Source organism: Centruroides vittatus, unplaced genomic scaffold (assembly GCF_030686945.1).
Source record: "Centruroides vittatus isolate TY-2023 unplaced genomic scaffold, ASM3068694v2 contig_1408, whole genome shotgun sequence".
Lineage (NCBI taxonomy): Eukaryota > Metazoa > Arthropoda > Arachnida > Scorpiones > Buthidae > Centruroides > Centruroides vittatus.
In genome coordinates this window covers 1,211,078-1,231,570 of record NW_027120884.1, presented here as the reverse complement: position 1 = coordinate 1,231,570, position 20,493 = coordinate 1,211,078, and the positions used below count along the sequence as shown (strand labels likewise).

General features: G+C 25.7%; 1 protein-coding gene across 4 annotated transcripts in view; it reads right to left on the bottom strand.

Annotated features, from left to right (window-relative positions):
- LOC136968169 (teneurin-m-like) overlaps positions 1–20,493 on the bottom strand; it is a 257,304-nt gene that overhangs the window by 112,889 nt on the left and 123,922 nt on the right. For all 4 annotated transcript variants that reach the window (XM_067262136.1, XM_067262137.1, XM_067262140.1 and 1 more), the window contains exon 3: positions 7,490–7,702. In XM_067262136.1, the coding sequence (XP_067118237.1) occupies positions 7,490–7,670 (181 nt within the window). In that variant the 5' untranslated portion in view covers positions 7,671–7,702. The remainder of the gene's footprint in view (positions 1–7,489; positions 7,703–20,493) is intronic.

The window sequence follows — 20,493 nt, the reverse complement described above, 5'->3', positions numbered from 1 at the left end:
AAAAAAAAATATATATATATATATTTTACTTGATAAAATTATTAAAATTTTATATTTTAATGTATTCATGTATCAAACAATTTTTGAAATTGAACATGTATTCAGAGTTTCTTTACTTGTTTTTGAATATGGAAATCGATTATATTATGGAAAATATAAGAGTGAAACATCATCAAATATTCTAAATCTTTCAAGAGAATTTTTTTTTTATTTTTTATTCTTCCCTGTACTGAAGACAAAACAATTCAAAGAAAAGTTAGACATGACATAGAACTTTCCCGTTTCCGGAGATCAGATCAGAAGGAAGTGATTGAAACCAAATCGAGCCACGAGAAGATTATGTTCGTGTCTCCAACACAACACATTTATTTCCATCCTACGCTTTGTTTCTCATGCTGTTCCTCACCAAATCGTCCAAAAGATCACGCCACCTCAACCCTCCTTACATAATACAACTGTCGGATTCTGCACTCTGTCTATTGATGGATTAGGATTGGATTGTGTGTACTAAGAACGAAATGAAAATACATCTGGCATCGAATACGTCGATAATTCAAAAAACACACACAGGAAAAAAATAACAAAAATATTCCACTTTCTGTTTAAATGGTTATCGAAAAATATTCTTTGATTTAACTGAATTGTAAGAAATGTAACATGTATTTTCCAATCTTATGCATAGCAAACTTCTAAAAAATCTTTACAGATGTATGCAGATGTTCATGAATTTATTAAACTTATACATTTTAAAAATTACTATATTAAATTAATTTAATACGTTAGAATTTTATACATTTTAATTTTACTTTTTTGATGTTTCGATTTAATAATGTTAATTTTGAATTTTAAAATTTTCTATTTTGTACCAGCCACAAAATTATGTTAATCATAATATAAATATATCAATTCCATGACTTGTTTTAATAAAAATTAAATATTTTTTTTGTAGAGAAAAGAGTTTAAATTGTTGAGAATGATATATAAATGGCGCTGCAAAAATATTTAATCAATAATTAATAAAAACAAAACCAGGATATAAATGTACTGTACTTATCATAAAATAACCAACACTGTAGTAAAACAATGAAAGTCAGTTAATAAACAATAGAAAAGTGTAGTCAATCTTTAAATGGCTTCACGCAAGGTAACTTCTTCTTTTACCTCTTTCTAACATCGGTGTTTACAAAGAACTACTTTGTTAAAAGGGAAAAAATAACGTTATTTCAAACAATAAAAAAAAATTCAAAAAGTATTCATTTTTCTTTAGGGAATATTTGAATAACAAGAAAACATTCATCAGGAATTTTTTTTTTTTTTTTGAGATTTTCTAAAGGGAGTAAAGAATGTTCCGTCGAGACAACAGTATCAAATATTGTTAAATATATATTTTTGACACGAGCCAAAAACAATACAAATGCAATCCTTCAAAAGTATATTTGCGAATAGAATATCCGACGTTGGGAAAGTAAAAGGATATACAATAGATCAATAGTAACCATGACAACTATGTTATTCTGCAGTCAAAGAAATACTCGTAGGAGAAGAAGAAGAGAGACTTGGGGCGATGACGTTTTATGAACTTGCCCAGTTGTTCTCGTCTAGGATATAGTTTCCTGAGTTTCTGTTGCTCAACCTCCGCTTCAGGCATTGAAGCAAAAATGTCAAGAAGAAGCAAAACTTAACATCAAACTTTAATAAAAGTAGACAGATGTTGCGGTTAACTTCCGGTTTCCGAGGGACCTAGATTCGAGTTTTTCGGAAATGGAGATCAATGTGGATACATCAAATAAATTTCAATCTTCCTATTTTTGTCACTTTTTTTTGAAATAAAAAATTTAGATAAATATCGTCTTTCGCTTGTAATTAAATCAATTATTTACAGTAATCGATTTTTGTGGAAAACGATTTTAAATTAGTCCTGTAGAGTTCGACTCTACAGAACTAATTTTCTCAAAAAATCAATTAGAGTTCATTAAAAAAACACCGGTTAAACATTGATCTTAAGCATTTGAACCATACGTATTAAAAACTATATTTTATATATTTATTAATTATAATTAACTAAAAAAAATATTATATACATCAAGAGAAACTCGTTTTATATATATTTTTTATTCTTAAAAGTCATTTAATAAATAATTAATTTAAGAAAAAATATAAAAATTTCTTGATAAATTTGAATAAAATTTTAGAAAGATTTTATTTTATAAAGAAAAAAAATTGGTTTAAATACATTATAAAGACTTCTTAATTTTTTCCTCTTAATTTTTTCGTTACATATGAAAATTCTTAAGGGGGGAAAACATTTAAAAGTTCTTATAATAGATGAAATTTGATTAAATGGATAAATAGAATTATTAACATTAAAATCCATCACGAAAAAACCACATTAACCAGTTGTATTTCTGACAATCCATTGGAAATTTATAGAAATACTGATGATTCGGAAAGCAAACACCTGTTCAATATACTAAAAAACCAAACAAAATAACCAGAAAAATATTAATATTATTAAAATGTACGTGAAAAACTTATAAGCTTTTTAAATTTAATGCCTAGAATACAGACTAATAGCTAAAGAAAGCGTAATTTCTTGTAGAATAACTCAAAAGACTCCATATAATTGAATACATTAATAGTTAATTTCTTGAGAATAATCTAAATTTAAAAATAATATAAGGAAATTTTATTTTACAAGAAAATTCCATTATTCCAACATCTCTCTAATCAGTTTCTCATCTAGAAATTCTTTAACATAATTTTTCTACTTCTGAAATATTTCTGGAAACAATCGCTGATATCCATTAAAATATTTTAAACTCCTTACCTACATATTATTATTTCAAAAAAAATTTTTTGTGATTTTTTGATAATTTATATACAAATAAAGAACGAAGTATCGTGTTTTTAATATTTAAAATTAAAATTTGAACTTAAAAATCAACCAGTTTTCATCTCTTGCATCATCAACTCCTTACTATCTCTTGCATCACTACTAAAACAATACGAATAGAAAAATAATTATTAAATTTAAATTTTTTTTATCGTTTTAAATGGCTTGTATTAATTATTCATGATTCAATTTTAGAAATTATGAGATGGATAAAGGGTTAAAAACATTTAGAAATTTCTTTTTAAATGAATTTAAAAACAGTGGATAGTTTTAAATATGTGTGGAGTGTATTGCTCTAAGTTAAGAGTTATTACGAGGTTAGAAAGCAAGAGACTGTAATCTTCACGATTATATAGCTACCACGCTTTCTCCTATTCTATTATCTCCATGGCAACGTTCAGGACGATTGATAGAAGATCCCGAGTAATAATCAAATCTTTCCGGTTCCAAATATTGATATTCACTGGTCCTCCCCTTCTATTTATGGTGGAGTTTGAGGCGGTGCCGAGAATGAAGCTGGCCACCAGAAATCAATAATACTGTTCCCACACATTGTCTTTCTTTACCTTAAGCGCAAATTCCAATATTGGAGGATCTTGAAGTTTAGTCAATAGCTGTACAGTGTTTGCATTACTTCAATATATTTCAAACTGTTGAATTATTACTGCTTAAACTACTTCCCACACGCGAATACTATTCCAAATCATTCCCATGAGATAAAATAGAATTATAAACAATTTGATGACAAAATTATTGGCATTTATTGCCATTTATAACTTGAAATATTTATTCTAAACAGTGTACAATATGAGAAATTTAGGTACTTATATTTTGAATGTATATTTTTTCTTGTTCCAGAATGAAGATTTTCTTTTCATATTTAGAATTTATAAGTTTAATAATATTCGTTTCTTTGAATATCGTCTAAGCTGAAAAATTGATTTTTTTAGTAGTTTAGAATTAATTCGAAAATATTTTACTTTCTTCTAAGAATTGGTTTATGTGGAAGATTAAATTTCGATGGTCGATAAATTGAATAGATAGCAATTTTCTTACTAGCTCATTGAACAAAAATATTCTGTCAGAAACGACTGTCGAGTACTATTAGAGTAATAATAGCGACTACTGTAATTTTGGATTAAAGTTTATACTCCAAACTTAATTGGATAAATAAGTTAAATTTCTGGATAGGATCCAAAATTCGGGATCACTATGCTGTCAACTTAAATGAACAAAGTATACGAGATGTGGGCTAATTGCAATTGTTTTGCTTGTCCGTTTGCCATCAAAAACAAAAAGCAACCTTATTGTAATGGAAATCAGTAAAAGAAATGGTAAACAAACAAACGATATGCATAGTTAAGCACATTAACGTGATGGACAGATGTCACGATTTTACTACTAAAATTACTACTACTACTACGAAGCGATTTTTTTATAAGTATAATCGAAAATATGATGAAAGAATTGATTTGCATATCTCTTTAACATCCTCCCGAATTTAAATTACTCATATTTCTTTCAGTTATATTCGTGAGGATCCATTAAAGAATCACCTTAATGTTGATATCCAAAGCAAATCTATGTGGTTTCTTTGTTCCGTTTACAAGCTTGTGGATTATATTGAATGACCAAACAGAAATTCGATACTGAAAAGATATTCCCAGCATCATTCTTTGTACACTCAGAATACTTGGAGGTAATTTAGAACTTGAAGATGTTTGTGATTATCACAAACACCCGTTGTTGGTTATGCAACTCCAGAGAGGTATATAACTACTTTTTTTCGATTTATTGGGATAATTCTTGTTAAGTAGTTCTAATATATTTCTTTTCTATTTTCTATAGCAGAGACGAAAATATATTGGAGATAAACCTCATATTATTCACAACATCATATTATATTCTTTCATATTATTCACAACATCATAAAATATTTATAGGAATTCTTTTACAAGTTAACTGTGAAAATCTTTGATACAACAATCAAAAAGGTTACAATGTTGATAAAAATAATATTTTTTCCAATATATTTATTAATAAGATTACGAATTATTACTAATAAACCGGTAGATATTCGCTGGAAAAATACTTAAGATATCATATTTACACTACAGAGAATAAACATTCGCCATCCTAAGCTGATGTATAAATAGAATAAATCAATATATTCTAACTATTCTTCGATATAATAAAAGTAATAATAAACATATATAAATATGATTTTTTTTTCTTCAATTTGTAATCAGAAAAAGTAATTTCATTTATTTTTATTTTCTATTCATAAAAAAATGAAGTGAAATATATAAATATCATGTCATATTCTTCACATGGAGTGAACTAAAATTGACATTTTCTAAATTATAATTAAATATATTCAGATGTTGTTTTCGGTTGACAAAAACCATTTTCTACAAAATAAATAGAAGAAAAAATTATACGCCTTTTTATTCAAACTTTTCTTTCATCTTACAGAAAATTTATTTATTTTCCTGTTTCTAAAAATATTTTAATAATTTAATTTTATACAAAATAATAATTAATGTTAATTAAATTTTTAATGTCAAATTGTCAAATTGGAAATATATATTTTTCCAATAACTTATATCGATGTATAACACGATTATATTGATTTAATATTTCAAATATCCTTAGTTTTACAAGTTAAAACTTAAGAAAAAATTACTTTACTATTCATTTACAACGTTAAAGTCTGTTATGCGTGTGTCAGAGAGATAAGAGAATCAGTAAATCGCATCAAAATAACAGAACGGCGATGAAAGAGACTTCATCAAGGTAAGACAAGTAATATCTCATGAAGAAACTGGTGTTTGACATAGGGTAGATCCATAATGACACTGCCAAAGAAAACATTAGTGTCCTTCATCACCGTTTCTTTTCTCGAAATCTCTGTCATCTCTGTATCTACAAAACGATCCAACATTTCGTCTAATTCAGGGCTTTCTGCTGGCAACGTACTAATTTCCTACCTTTCTTTCTGAATGGACTAAAATAACATATTTGTAATCTTCCTCTTCCGTAGGAATATTGATATTTTTATTCAACTTAATGAATTAGAACTTATATTTATATACAAATATTAGATATATTATTTCAATAATATAGCAAGAAAAAAATAGAAAATTTTCTATAAAATCTGCGAATTATTCTTTTCAGAAAATGATTTTTCCTCTTTTGGTTTCGTCTAATTCCCAAGAATTAGACGAAACCAAAAAATACAATAGATAATATACATACAGCAGAGTAATTTCAATAAAAACTACTCAAGAAATTATTATAAAAAATATATATAAAAATTTTATTATTTAAATAAAGATATATTTTTAAAAAAAATTGCATTCAAGTATATATATGTTTGTGTGTGTGTGTCTGTTTCCTTTGCCCTTTCCGAAAGAACAAAAATATAAAGTATTTATTTAATTTTACTTTCGAAACGTCTACATTTCACTTCATTTATTTTCTTCCATTTATCAAGAAAAACTTATATACAATAATTGAACAAACCGCTCGAAAATAACATAAGCTACTTGATAAAAACACAAAAAAAAATGAAAGAAAAAAAATTCTGAGGGGGAATATTCTAAAAACGTTGAGTTCTCCTTTACTCCATTCTCGATAGAATTGAAGAGGAAAACAGCAATTTTTTGAAAAATTACAATCAATGCTTTTATGTCAAGAACTCTCTCTGTATATTTTTGGATATGTTCCAATATCAGCTCGAGTTATTCACGTGTTATCAAGCAGTAACTGATAATATTGTTGTCACTGCAAGTAATTTGTTTGGTAATATATTGACAAGTTGAACCCACAACCTGATTGCTGTATTTTCATTTCATGAAATTTTTAATAACATTAAATCCGTGATTAATAAGTTAATTCTTATTTTAAAAAATATAATTGATTCCAGACGAAATGTTTTTCCTCTTCTTCTTCTTCTTCTTTTTTTTATGAATTTTAATAACTTAATTTTTTAAAGAAATATTCTTTCAAGTTTTATTATTAAATTATGAATAGAAAATTATAAAATTATTATTATTAGTTGTATATTTTGATTGAAAATAAATTTAAATACATTGTTTTAAAAATTTCAATTATGTATCGAAACGACGAAATTATTTTTAAGAAAAATTAAATAATTTCTACATTTTTTAATTTTTTCATTATTTTTTTAAAAGAAAAAATGTCGAGTAATTTAGAATTTATATTTTTTTCTTTTGTTTTTTTAAACTAATTTATGTATTTTTTATTAAAAATGAAAATAGCAACTATTTATTTTTATTTTTTTTTCTTTCCTTTGTTTTTTATAATATTAATAAGAATTTCAAAAAAAGAAAAATTTATTGTGAGAATTTACAACAAATTTTAAAACACAAAAACACAAAATTTTTTCTTATAAACAGTAAAAAAATTTTGAAAATATTAACATTTTTATTGCTAAAAAATCTTTAAAAATATTCAGAATTTTTTGCTGTTTTTCCAGTATTTTAAATGGTAAATATAAATACATTTTATATTTTATAAAAAGAAATTAAAATATTAATAATAGTAAATAAAAAAAATAATTATATTTCTAACCTCTAGATTTGAGAAAAGCTTCTTCGAAAGTCATACGTCTGTTAATACAATCGTAAGTATTGGAAATTCCTTCTTCTGCACCATCCTCTTCGGAAGTGGTGCTTTGATATCTGTCATCATCATCAGGAGAATGAGTTTGGCTTCTTAATCTGGGAGCCGTGCGTGGACGGAAGGGCTCCATCTTTCGAGGGGGCTCAAAAATCAAAGCTCACCCTATAAATAAACAATAAATTTAAAAAAAATAATAATCTACTGTGAAAGAATAATACATAACAAGCGGATAAACTAATCAATGAAGACTTTCTTTGAAAGAAATCCTTGTTTAATAAATTTAGTAATACAATTCTCTTTATAAAAGTTTAATTAAAGTTCTAAAGAAAAGAATACGTTACTAGAAAGTATAAATAATTAATAACTAGAAGTGTTGATATAATAATGAAAGAGAATCTTTGATGTCTACAACACAAATGCTATAATTAAATGAATCGTCGACAGGATCTCGATTACAGCTTTTAAAAAAAAACAAGAAAAGGAAGGGGAAAAAAAGAAAAATCTTTCTTAGTAAAGAAACCGCTGACTGGATGAATGAGATGACGATCTGAAAGAACACACCAAACGACTTTCACTAGAATTGCAATTCTTCTTTTGAATAAAAAAAAATCAAATCAGTAAAATTGTTTGACAACTTTTCTAATAGTTTTTTTTAGATTCGTTTGATTCTATAGATTTAAAAACATCATATAAAACTATTAAAACTATATTTATATCAGAATTCTATTTAAATATCCCTCTAAATTTATTACATTTTACTCTAAAAATTGCAACCAAAAATGGGTCTTTTGTATAGTTTGGTAGGATTTTTATGAAGGATTTTCCGGTTGATTAATCAATGGTAATGCGAAGCGAGTGTAAAGATTTTTAAAAACTGAATAAAAATACGATTTCTTACGAATAACATCAACATATATAAGAATAGTGTGACAATATGTGACGAAAGAATGTATGTCACTATCAATTCCTCTTCTACAAACTGGTCTAACAATAGACATCTGGTGGTTCTGTTGAAAAAGTAAGTTTCTGTCAGGATCAGCATCTTTCAAAAGTATCGAGATGGAACTAGTAGCTACTGTTTGTATTTGTTGTTTTCGAATAACACTCAATATCTTATTTCGAGGTTTTGAATGTGTTTGGCTGACGAATTGTAGTCGTGGAATTGAACAGAATGAGAAACGTCTCTAGAGATTTTCTTTGGTAAAAGAACCTAAAGAAAAAGTCTAGACAGATATCTAAGAATTGATCCAGTAGTTTTTTAGAACTTTAACTACACTTCATTTATATTACTTTCATGATTCATCATTAATGATAAAGAAAAAAAAGAACATGGAAAAAGTAAGTTTAGCACACGTAAAAAAGAACTCAAATTGTAAAAAGCTTAATTATTTTTACGAGTATTTAGTACATTAATCTAAGTACCGAAAGCTTTTTTATGTAGCAAACTTCTCAAATGAAACCCCCCAAAAAAAGAAATTAATTTATATGCCCGTAGTCAATATAAGTGTTAGAATAATGATCTTGTTAAACGAATGAAGTCACGTAAGCTACACGGTAGAATATGTATTTTTTCCCATATCTATGTAGAATATAAATTCCTTTTAGAGCTATATTTCTTTATGACATTCGATAGAAAATGGTTCGGTTAAGGTTTTCTGTAGATTGTTGGATTACGATCGTCGATTCTCCCTCCCATATAGTTCTACAAGAAATGTAGTGAAGTGTGAGACAGAAGCAGCACACCGTCGTCTATTTCCATGTAAATGTGAGCAGAATTCTAATCACACGCTCAAGTAAGAGAGTTGGGATGTATTACTTCCGAAATCTGTGGAATGACAATGCATCTTCTTGTTGTACATGCTTTATCATAGTTCTCCAGGGAGAAACGACGAGATTTATTTTTTAAACTTTCAACTATTTTTACAACTACAATCTATAAATTAAAGTAAAATCGGCATCATTTTATTGTATTTTCTTTCCTTTACTTTTTGTTAAACTGAAAGCATTTATTTAAAGAAATTTAAAATGTTTCTTCTTAACTGTACATAATACACAATTCGCTCTTCGTAAATTGTGTTATCTATAATTTTAAAAAGAAAGAAAAAAGTATTATTGTGAATTAAATTTATGTTTAAAAGTTAATTTAAGTTATTTAATGATTTTTTTCCTTTTTCTTAACTCACAGCCACAGTATTTCTAAAATATATAATTTAGATTCTATCTTACAGTAATATGTTAATAAAATAAATAAATTTAAAATATATTTTAATAATAACTTTAATTAAAAAATATTCATTAATCATGTGATTAATATAAACACGACAGCAATGCGTTTTATTTATTTTTATTATAATTTAATTCGAAATATGAATAAGCTACATTGAAGAGGTATGGATTAGGGATTGATATTATAAGGCAACGCAACGTATGAACAATCTGCCCCCCGGAGGACTTTCTGCGGAAAACTGGCCCCTATTTAGGTGTTCGACAGGTGGGAAAAAACCGGCAAATCTCACGTGACCACGTTGATCAGGTGCGAACCCGCAACCAACTACCAGTGTTCAGTGCATTAGAGGAGAGATTGAAAGTGTTTAGAAATCATTTACATTTAGATGAAAAGAATTTGTGTTATTTCTAAGTATTTCCATTTTACATTTTTAATTTTATTAAATATAATATAAGCTTGTATAACTAATACAAAAATTAACCTTCATTCGTATATTTAACATACAATTATACACTTTAAATGTAAGATTAAATTATCAGAAATGTTAACATTATAAGCTTTATATTAATAATTTTTATATATTATATGATATGTTTATTATAACAGCTTAAAAATTAATTACTTCAGTACTGTTTCCACTTTTGCTTTTTATAAAAATAAAAATTATATTTACGATTTTATATAATGTGAATATATATATTAAAAAAAATAATTTTATACATCTTTCTTAACTAAAAGATTAAAATAAATAATCATTTTAATATATTTTCTAGTAATATAAACACGAATATTTTCCAAAATAATTCAAATATTTTTCTATTTACAACAAAATGATTCTGCATTAGGCATTACAAATACTGTAATAAAAATTATTATTATTTATTTATTTATTTATTTATTTTTTCTAATCAGCTTTCAAAGACAAACTAATTTTTTTTCTTTTATTTTTTTATTTCTTATTACTGGAAAACATCATTTGTACTTTGCTTTGTCATTAATTATCTCTTCATCTTTGAACTGGATGTCCTCGGGACAGAACTGATTTATCTTGGCCAGTTAGAGAAAATTAATTCGTTAATTATGAATTTTATCAATTAATTGAAGCGAAGATGAAATGAACGTCAAAAACAATTAACCACAGATCTCAACAATTCAAAGATTACATAAGATGACTGTGATTCGCTTGTTTGGCCTTAAGATACGAAGTTTGTTCTCCCAAATGTGTCGAGTATCTTTCAAACAAGGCGAAGTAAACCCAGTTTATAAAAGAATTAGAAATATCTTAATTAATTTAATATCAACTAAAACCTTTATAATATAATTTATTATCCTTTCTAGAGGCATTTCCTTGAATATATAACTTTCGTGCTTAAAAATTTAATTATGATTATTTTATCACTATTAACTTTCATTTTCTAAGAAAACATTGCGTAAAAAATGAATTGGGAAAATAATAACATATTTTTGTCAAAATTAACCTTTGAAGTATATGTTACATCTTTGATGTTTTCTCGTTGACAAGATTTAATTCCATTGCAACGTAATGATAAAGTTATTTAAATTGTTCAGAAAACCGTTAAATTTCTATAATTTTATTACTTCTAAAATCATGTTTATTCTATTTAATTTTATTCACTACAATAATTCTTGTTGGAGAAATTTTCCTGAACCACCCTCCAGCATTACAAATTTAAATATGAACGTTAACCCGTTATTTCTTTTTTAAAATATATTTTCACATGAGTAGATGCATTATAACAATTTTCTGAAGAGAATATCAGCAAATGTATACTGTTACTGGGTGATTCATTTTCGTCTACGATGCGTTAAAACAAATTTTTGAACTTTTGACCCAATCGGAATCTCTTCCACTTCATAAATTATTGATCAAAATTTCACAAATGTCATTTCATTTAAAGAACTACAAATATTTCTAGAAAATTTATTAAATATGAACAAATATACAAATCGTTAATACAAGTTTCAACTACTTTATTATTAATATTCTTCGTCAACTTATGAATTGTTCAATATGTGAAATACAGAAGATTACTAATTACTATATCTTTGCTACCAATAGAAATTAAACAACTGCGAATATTTCCTTTATTAAATTTTTAAAAAGTATAGAAATTATTATAAAATATTTGACAAAGTATATTTAATATTTCACTAACGGATAATTAAGCAATTATGTTAAAGTAAATATGAATTTGTTAAGTTTTCTAAAGCTTCTTTTAACAAGTAAATCTTTCGATTAAAGTACTGTACACTTAAACAACGGTTAAATAATGTTAAAATCTGTGAAGTTAAATAAAATTATCTCTAATAAAATATTTACATAATTTAAAACATAAATTCGTGTAGTAAAGAATTTTATTTTTGATAGAATTAAAGTCTCTTTGGATGAAACTCCAGGTATTCTTTAATAAAGTTAGTAAAATTAATATCTGATGCTGATCCTTTAAAAATTCATACGGCTTATAAATAATATTAAATAATAAGTAAGAGGTAAATAAAGAAAAATTACATATTTAAAATTTGTTATTAATAATAAAGTAATGATAAATGTGGAGAAGAAGGAAGTAAAGACTGTTGTAAACTACAGATAAGGATGATAAAAATCAGAAATGACAAACTGCAAATAAATCTGAAAACGTTGACATTTAAAAGTTTTCATTATGTATTGTTTATTTATTCATTAAAGCTTATTTCCTTATACAACAACGTTCATAAATCTATTATAAATTAATGTAGTTTTCTCAAAATTTTCTTCTAAAGTCAATTCTTCTAATCATTCTAAAAATAATTTTAAAGATGTACTTCTTTATAATAAAAAAAGTAATTAATTAATTAAATCAAAATAAACAAAATAAAAATGTAATTCATGTCACAATTGTCACGTAAATTATTGTAAATTTTATTTTAAAAAATTAGAAATTTGTTTACATTTTATGTCTTAATTACGACATTTTTAATATATAAATAACAAGATATTGATAATAAATATTTTAAAAAAATTATTTAATTATTTTCTTTTATAAAATGAAATTATAAATAGAGAAATTATTCCTTTTTTAATATTTAATTGGAATAAAAATTTAAAAAATTTAAGTAAATTTTTAATTCAAAGTATTTTATGTTTTAAATCTTATTCGATTGTCATATTTGGAATGTTTTAAACTTTTAACAATAACTTTTTAAACAATAACTTTTAAAAAATGATGTTAAAAATCATAAATTTTTAAAATGAATTTTAGACAAATTTCTTAACTTTTTAGAATTTTTTTTTCTTATTTGATTAATTTCTATTTACATCAATTTTAATTAAGTAAATTTTGCCATTAATTTAATTAACTTTATAAAAAAAACTTAATTAACAACTTTTAAAACTGTTTATTGTTATTAATTTATTTTTTGCTATTAATATTAATTTTTTTAACTTTGAATTGTATTTAAAGTTATTTACAAATTATTTTAATAAAATTAAAATAATTTATAAAAATTTCGAATTTTTCTTACGTATGAACATTATCAATAACATTATTATAGATTTAAGTCGATACAAATTTAAAAGATATAATAATAAAACTATTTAAATAAATTATTATAATCTTAAATTATTTTATATAAAATTGATTAAACGCTTTAATATTGTTTCATATAAAAAAAATTTTTTTTACATTACTGTACTCTTCTTTGATTTTTACATAATAAATAATTTAATGAACTCATATTTTATTTTTATTATTATTATTTCGTTTATTATTATATCTTATAATAAAAAATATATTTAAATAATCGTAACAAACTGATTTTCTATAATTGTAATGAAATTGCAAAATGAAATTCTTCAATCGAAATCCATTTTTCCAATATTAAAATTTCTTGCATACAAATTCAATTACTTTCAGATAAAACTTGGCATTAATTATATTTCAAATATATTTTTAAAATAAAGTAATTAAATATATTAATTCTTAAATACTTTAAATAAATTTTCCGTTATAAATAAATGAATAATAATAATAATTTCTTTCTACGATGCTTTACGTTAGAAATTCTACAAATCTTAATTAGAATTAAATTACAAGAAGTTCTTTATAATTTACACGGTACAGATACGAAAATTTGAAGAACAAAGCAACTCGAAACAAAGATAAATCTCTTCTAAATGAATAAATGCAAAGATACGAATGATAAGTCACGAGGTTAAGGATCATAGATTTAGGACAATAAGCAATCGTCTCTTAACATATTCAGGACTTGCCAGAAGGGATTTGTCCACGAAGATAACTTTACACTATGCCATAAGAATCGTTCTAAGTGCAGCATTTGAATCAAATAAAAGGAGGGGGGCATTAGAATCAGTTGGATGTCCAGCCTGCGGCTTGTTTCTAAAGCTTTCATAGCAAAAGGAGATTTGGTTCGCTTTTCATCTGCTTTACGTCCACTCCAAAAACTGCAAAAATGCATGCCTAATACCAAAATCTTCACAGAGGTCCACACTAGAAAAGCAAAAGGACACACCTAAGGGTAAATCCATGATATTGTGCGATAAAACTTGTCCCCTATGTCCAGTTGCGAAAATAAACTCTATTGGAAATCACTCGGAGTCTACGGTTTTATCTAAAAAAAAAATTCTAGCAAAGGAATATAAAATCTCTACAACTTATCTGTATAAGCGCGAATATCGCATCTTATGGATATTTTTGCTTGCACCTTTGAAATATTTATATTTCAAATGTTTTAAGAGGATTTTCAAAAATATATATATTTTTTTATTTTGCTTCGAAGCCTTAAAGTGTGAAGAAAAACAAAAATTAAAAAAAATATATTGAGATACAACATATTGGAATATATATATTGTAGAATATTTCAAAATAAATTAAATATTTTTAAATCAAATATTTTATTATAGAAAAACTTTTTTATGTTTTCTAAAAATATACATATATTCCAACCATACAATGAAAATAAATACCATCGCATTCTTTATTTTACAGATAAGAAAATTTTTTAAAAAATATATAAAAAATAAGACGACGATATTGAAAAATCTTTGAAAAAAAAATCAATATATGAACTTTTTATAGATTAGTTTCCTCGCAACCAAAGTGAAATTTTCAATTTCTGGTTTCTCAAATGAAATTCGTGTTTAAACTAAAAAAGTAATTTTTTTTTCTTTTAATTATTGAGAAGTTCCTTCTCTTTGCATTGGCCAATTTTTGCAAACAATAATTAAAACGCAAAAATTCATTTCATTGAAATTAAAATTACACGAAAGTCTCATATGTCAACACAAAGAACGTTCATTAAAATCTTCGATGGTACTCTTCGAGTAAAACATGACGAAATAATACATTGCAATTAGTGTTTTCGTAAATTAATTTTTAAATATAAAGTTATATATTCGAAGAGCAAGAAAATCTTATTCAAAATTTAATAATTAAGAATATTTGCAACATAGTTAATTCAAAGAGCATCGGTGATTGACCAATCCATATGTTGATATTTGTAATTGCTTGTCTTAGTAGAATGCCAACGCAATTACTTACCTATCAATACATTTACGCATCCCTGGACAATTCTATCATTTCGTCCTAAATTTTCCATGTAATTGTTATGTTCCATCGGGACAAATACGTTGTATTCCGCCGTCGTATTGATATTTGCTATATTCTTAGTAAATATCGAGTCTTTCAATTTAACTCGCTTTCTCTAATTACGTAATAACTTCGTCAGAATTTAAATAAAGCATAACCTGATCCAATTAATGTTAGGAAGAATAATTATGTTTTAAATATTTTTTGAATTGTGTAAGGATTACCATTTGTAAAAGATAAATTAGAAACAAAGAATGAAATATATTTCTAAATGTAGATGTAGTATCAAAGATACTTTTCTAATTAAAATAATATTTTATTTGATAATAAAATTTAATTTAAATGATTGGAATTTTCAATCTCTCTTCTGAATTTTCCCATTTTGCCTAAAACTTTTACAAGTTTATAAATATATATATAAAGATTCAGAAACAATCTAAGAATTTTAAAAGAACCTAAAGCTTTAGTAGAAAATGGAAAAATTCAGAAGAGAGAATTGAAAATTCCAGTCATTTAAATTAAATTCTATTATCAAATAAAATATTATTTTAATTAGAAAAGTATCGTTGACTGTATATATATAATTAAATATTTATATTTTGCTATTGTTTCTTTAATATTTGTCATTAGACCTTTACGTTCCATTGTTGAATCCATGGATTCAGGCCTCTGTATATTTTTCATTCAACCTTTGATTTTTCTTCACAAAATCCTTTGCATTTTGCCAATAAACTGTAAGATTGTATCGTTAGACCTTTATAAACGTTAACTTAATCTTCATTTTGTGCTTCTAGACCTTTTGTTTAACCATTGAATCTTTGATTCATCTTTACGAATCTTTAAGTTGAGCCAGTGGAAATAATGAGACTACAACTAAAGAGTTCTCTTTCTATTTTCTTTTTGTTTGAAGTTTCGTTCTTTTCTAAAGTATATTTAAATGAAAAACCAGTATATTATGTTAAAGATTCGCATTTTTAACGTAGAATATAAAGAGGACATCCGAGTTATCTGGAAAAAGTTTGGAACTTAATAGGATTGTTTGTTGTTGTTAAAAAGAATAAGAAACAATAAACAAGAAATTACATGAAAAAATATATGACATTTCGGATTAAAAAGCGAAATGAAAAGGTCTTGTCCAACATTTTGTTATATAATCGAGAAAGGAGGCGAAAGTATTTTCACAGGGATAAAAGTTTTTGGAAAAGGTCATATTGTCAACCGAATGCTTTCGGATCATTTACTGTCCGAATGATTTCTAAAGAGCAATGTGTTATTTATAACCTACCCTTGGCAAATGGTTTTTCTCTTGTAGAAATAATAAAAGTAAAGAATTCGAAGAAAGAACCCAGATAAAAATGCTTGTCTTCAATTCTGGGGATTGGGAATAAAATATCCGACTTAGAAGAAGAAGAATTCCAATGACTGAAATATATATATATATATAATAATTCTTTACTAAAACTAGTCTTTATATATTTAATACATTCTCTTGATATTTTATGTCGTGTCCTAAAACTTTTCCATGATATTACTTGACTTAAGAATAAATATAAAATAATCTATTTAATGCAATCAGTTGAATCCATTTAATACACTACAGGAGGATGGACGATCTTTTTCGAAATAAAAATCTCTAAAGAAAACATTCTTATCTAAGTGGTTTTTTATTTTAAGTTTAAGAAAAGGCAATATATTAATAAAATTAAATGATTTTTTCAATGGTTTCTATCAATAACTCGAATTTAGAAAGGTTGTAATTTGTACGTTCTTTCAGCATCGGTGTTTCTTTAATATTTTCTTCTCTTCCATCCTATCTTTAAAAACAAAAGACTTTTTACTCGTATGCTGAGTAACATTAGGTAAACAATTTCTGACAAGGTGACAGTTTAGAAGAAAAATGTGTTATGTCTAAATTCGATAACATTCCGTCGTCTAGTACAGAAAAAACAGTGAAGATACCGTATATTGTGAACGATTCAAAATCATCTTTGTGACTGAGTAGAGAAACATATTTTCCTAAGCCCTTTATAATTCGATGTTTTCGACACACTTCTATAACACACTTGTCAAGAAGCAAAGTTTGTTTTTTTAAAAGCGAAGACCCTTCACAAATTTTTAGACCAGTAAAACACCACCTTCTTATAGAATAATAATACTATTTTTCATTTTCTCATCAATTATTTTAGAACAGATAATTAATTTGAGTGTTAAATAACGAGATAATCGTCGTGTTAAACAAAATTGGTTTTCTTGGTTTTCGTAGAAAGTATCCTTTCGGTGACGAGGTTGTCATGGGAACACCTTCCATTCTCAAATAATGCGAGTCAGCAGTGTTTCCAGATCAGTGCACCAGATGGACGACCGTGCTTTTGGAATCGAAACCCTGTGCAAATGACAAGCAGCACATATTCTTATTATTTATTGATTGATTCTTGATGATTTTTCTTTGACCTAAATTACAATCTTTAAATGCTTCTGGAATGATAAAATTTTTAAAGAACAATTTCTATCTTAACGTAAAATTGAAAATAATCACCATTGTTGTTACGGTTATTGAAGCATTTATTAAAATTTTAAATAAATTACTCAATAAAATTAATATTTTCTATTTTAAAACATTTTTTTCCCTTAATAATTACAAGAATCTTAAGAAATTTAATTATTATTATTTTTAATCTTAAGATTTAATGGTAAGCGAGTATATTTTTCAGAAAATGACATATCTTATTATTGAAATTTATAGAGATTTACAACTTATAATGCTATTTATCAGGGGAAAAAATGGATTTATTTTTATAAAATCTTTATCAGAAAAAGATTTACAATCTTTAGACTTCGATTTGTGGATCTAAAAATATTTTCAATAGAGATTTCTTCTATTTCGATTTTCATTCCAAGGTATCATCTTTTTAATGTTGGTTCTTTTCAATCGTCAAAATTGTCAGTTTTGAAAATCTGAAGAAGAGCACGCAAAATTCTTTCTTTAGAGTTCAATGAAATCTATGTTTACCATCTCCTCTAAACAAAGAAAACTCTGCGGTTGTTCCAGTGGTTAGTGAATAGGGACCAGACTACTATTGATCTTTATCTGGCTCAAAATCGAACTCGAGACTTTTTTCCTTGTAAAACTCTTTCGAATTTTTTAGAAAATATATAAAAATATATAACAAACTTCCGTGTTTATAAGAGTATAGTCAGAATGTAAATGGCTATATTTGTGTTTGTAATTAGACTATTTGTAACAAATGCTTGAAATTACTCAACACAGAGTTGGGTAATTTAGAATTATGACATCTCGGTCATAATTGCGGAGATTGCAAATTAATTTACAATATAACTTAAGTAATATTATAATATATAATATATACCACGTGTACAACATAAATAACGTTATAAAAAATAAAACATCATTAAAAAATAAGGAAACAATGCATAAGTCCAGTGCACACATTTAATGTTGTTTATAATATCTCGTAATAAAACAAATAGAACGAAAAAAAACTATTAAATATTTATTTTTTGATATTATTTACATTAATAAGATACCGAAAATATAGAGTAAAAGTAAGAATTTTCTTAAATAAAATTTATTAAAATTCACTTTGTATAAACGAAAATAAATTGTTTCAATTGAATTTCTAATAAAAAAATTTCAGTTTCGTTTAAATTCATTCTTTGATTTCAATTTTCGAATATAAAATTTATAAACTTGATAGATTAGAATGGAAGAAACGTAATGTAATATAGTAAAAATGTCCCGAAAAACTTTCATTTAAAGCGATAGCGCATAAACTACGCTGTGTCAAACTATATTCAATTTAAGAGGAAGAGAAAAATAATCAAAGAATCGACTAAAAATATGTATATACGTTACCTTCGAGTGCACTTCCATTTTCTAGAATGCTAGCGTTTATGACCTTCCACAAGTTAGATATGACGATTCAATAAATGAAGCTAGAAGCATGCAATTCGATTGAATGCAATTATAGAAAAAAAGAAAGAGGGGGAGGGGGAAAAAAGGTACCTATGATTTATATAGTGGTTGTTAAGGTGGGTGGCTTTATTGAGCATGGTCACGGTAAGATATTTAAAATGATTTATGCACATCTGATGTGGAGATGACGTGAGAAAAGTCACGCTTAGAAACTAGATGAATGAATCCGTGAACTATGTCTATATTTCACTATACAATCCGTTGTACACATTATAAATATACAGTGTCACGTGTGTGATTGCTTTCTCTGATTTTGGCTTTTAATATAATGAATGATTTATTCAACTTTTTCCCCCTTTTTTATTGTAACTGATGTTATCTAGATTTAAATAAGAATATAAAATTTCTTTACGTGATAGACAGACAAAATTCATTTATCAAATATTAACAAGAGGTTATTTAAAAATTTAGACAGTAGTTATATATAGAGATAAAGATACTTTTTAATGGGATTCTTTTATAATTTACACACTTTTATCTCGAAAATCTTTAATAATACTGTTTTATTATATTCTTCTGCTATACATACAAGACAATAGCTTCTATTAAAATGTAACAGGATGTAAGTTCAATTTGTTACTCTCTTTATTTACAGCTCACATCATACATTTGGCTTCTGCATTTATTAGCTACAAATGCAATTTTAACTCCTGTAGAAGCTAGCAGTTCAACTGGTGATTCGCGATCCCTCTGAAATGGCCAAACGTATTCACGATCGAAAAACGGTTGAAAAACGATATTCTAGAACAGCATCTAGACTTACTTAAAATAAATGAATGCCAAAATAGCATCGGAAACAATTAGAATAGAATTTAAATTAATGATAGGGAGATTTTATTTGTACCGCAGTATGACAAAATGAAGGTATTGTACAGTAAAGTCCTTATTTTTCTTTCCGCTTTGCAATTCCTTATCGATTAGTCGCACAGACAACCCTGTTGTACTCTACAGGTGCACAATCGTTCCAATTTCGTGTACTCGCTATCATTAGTAATAGGGATGACAGGTGGATAGATGGCAATGTCAGCAGGATTCGCTTCATTATCGTAATAGCAAAAGAGTGGAGAACAGACAATCCAAAGAGTCGTTAAAGGAAATAGAAGGCTTATTAACTGCAAATGATTTG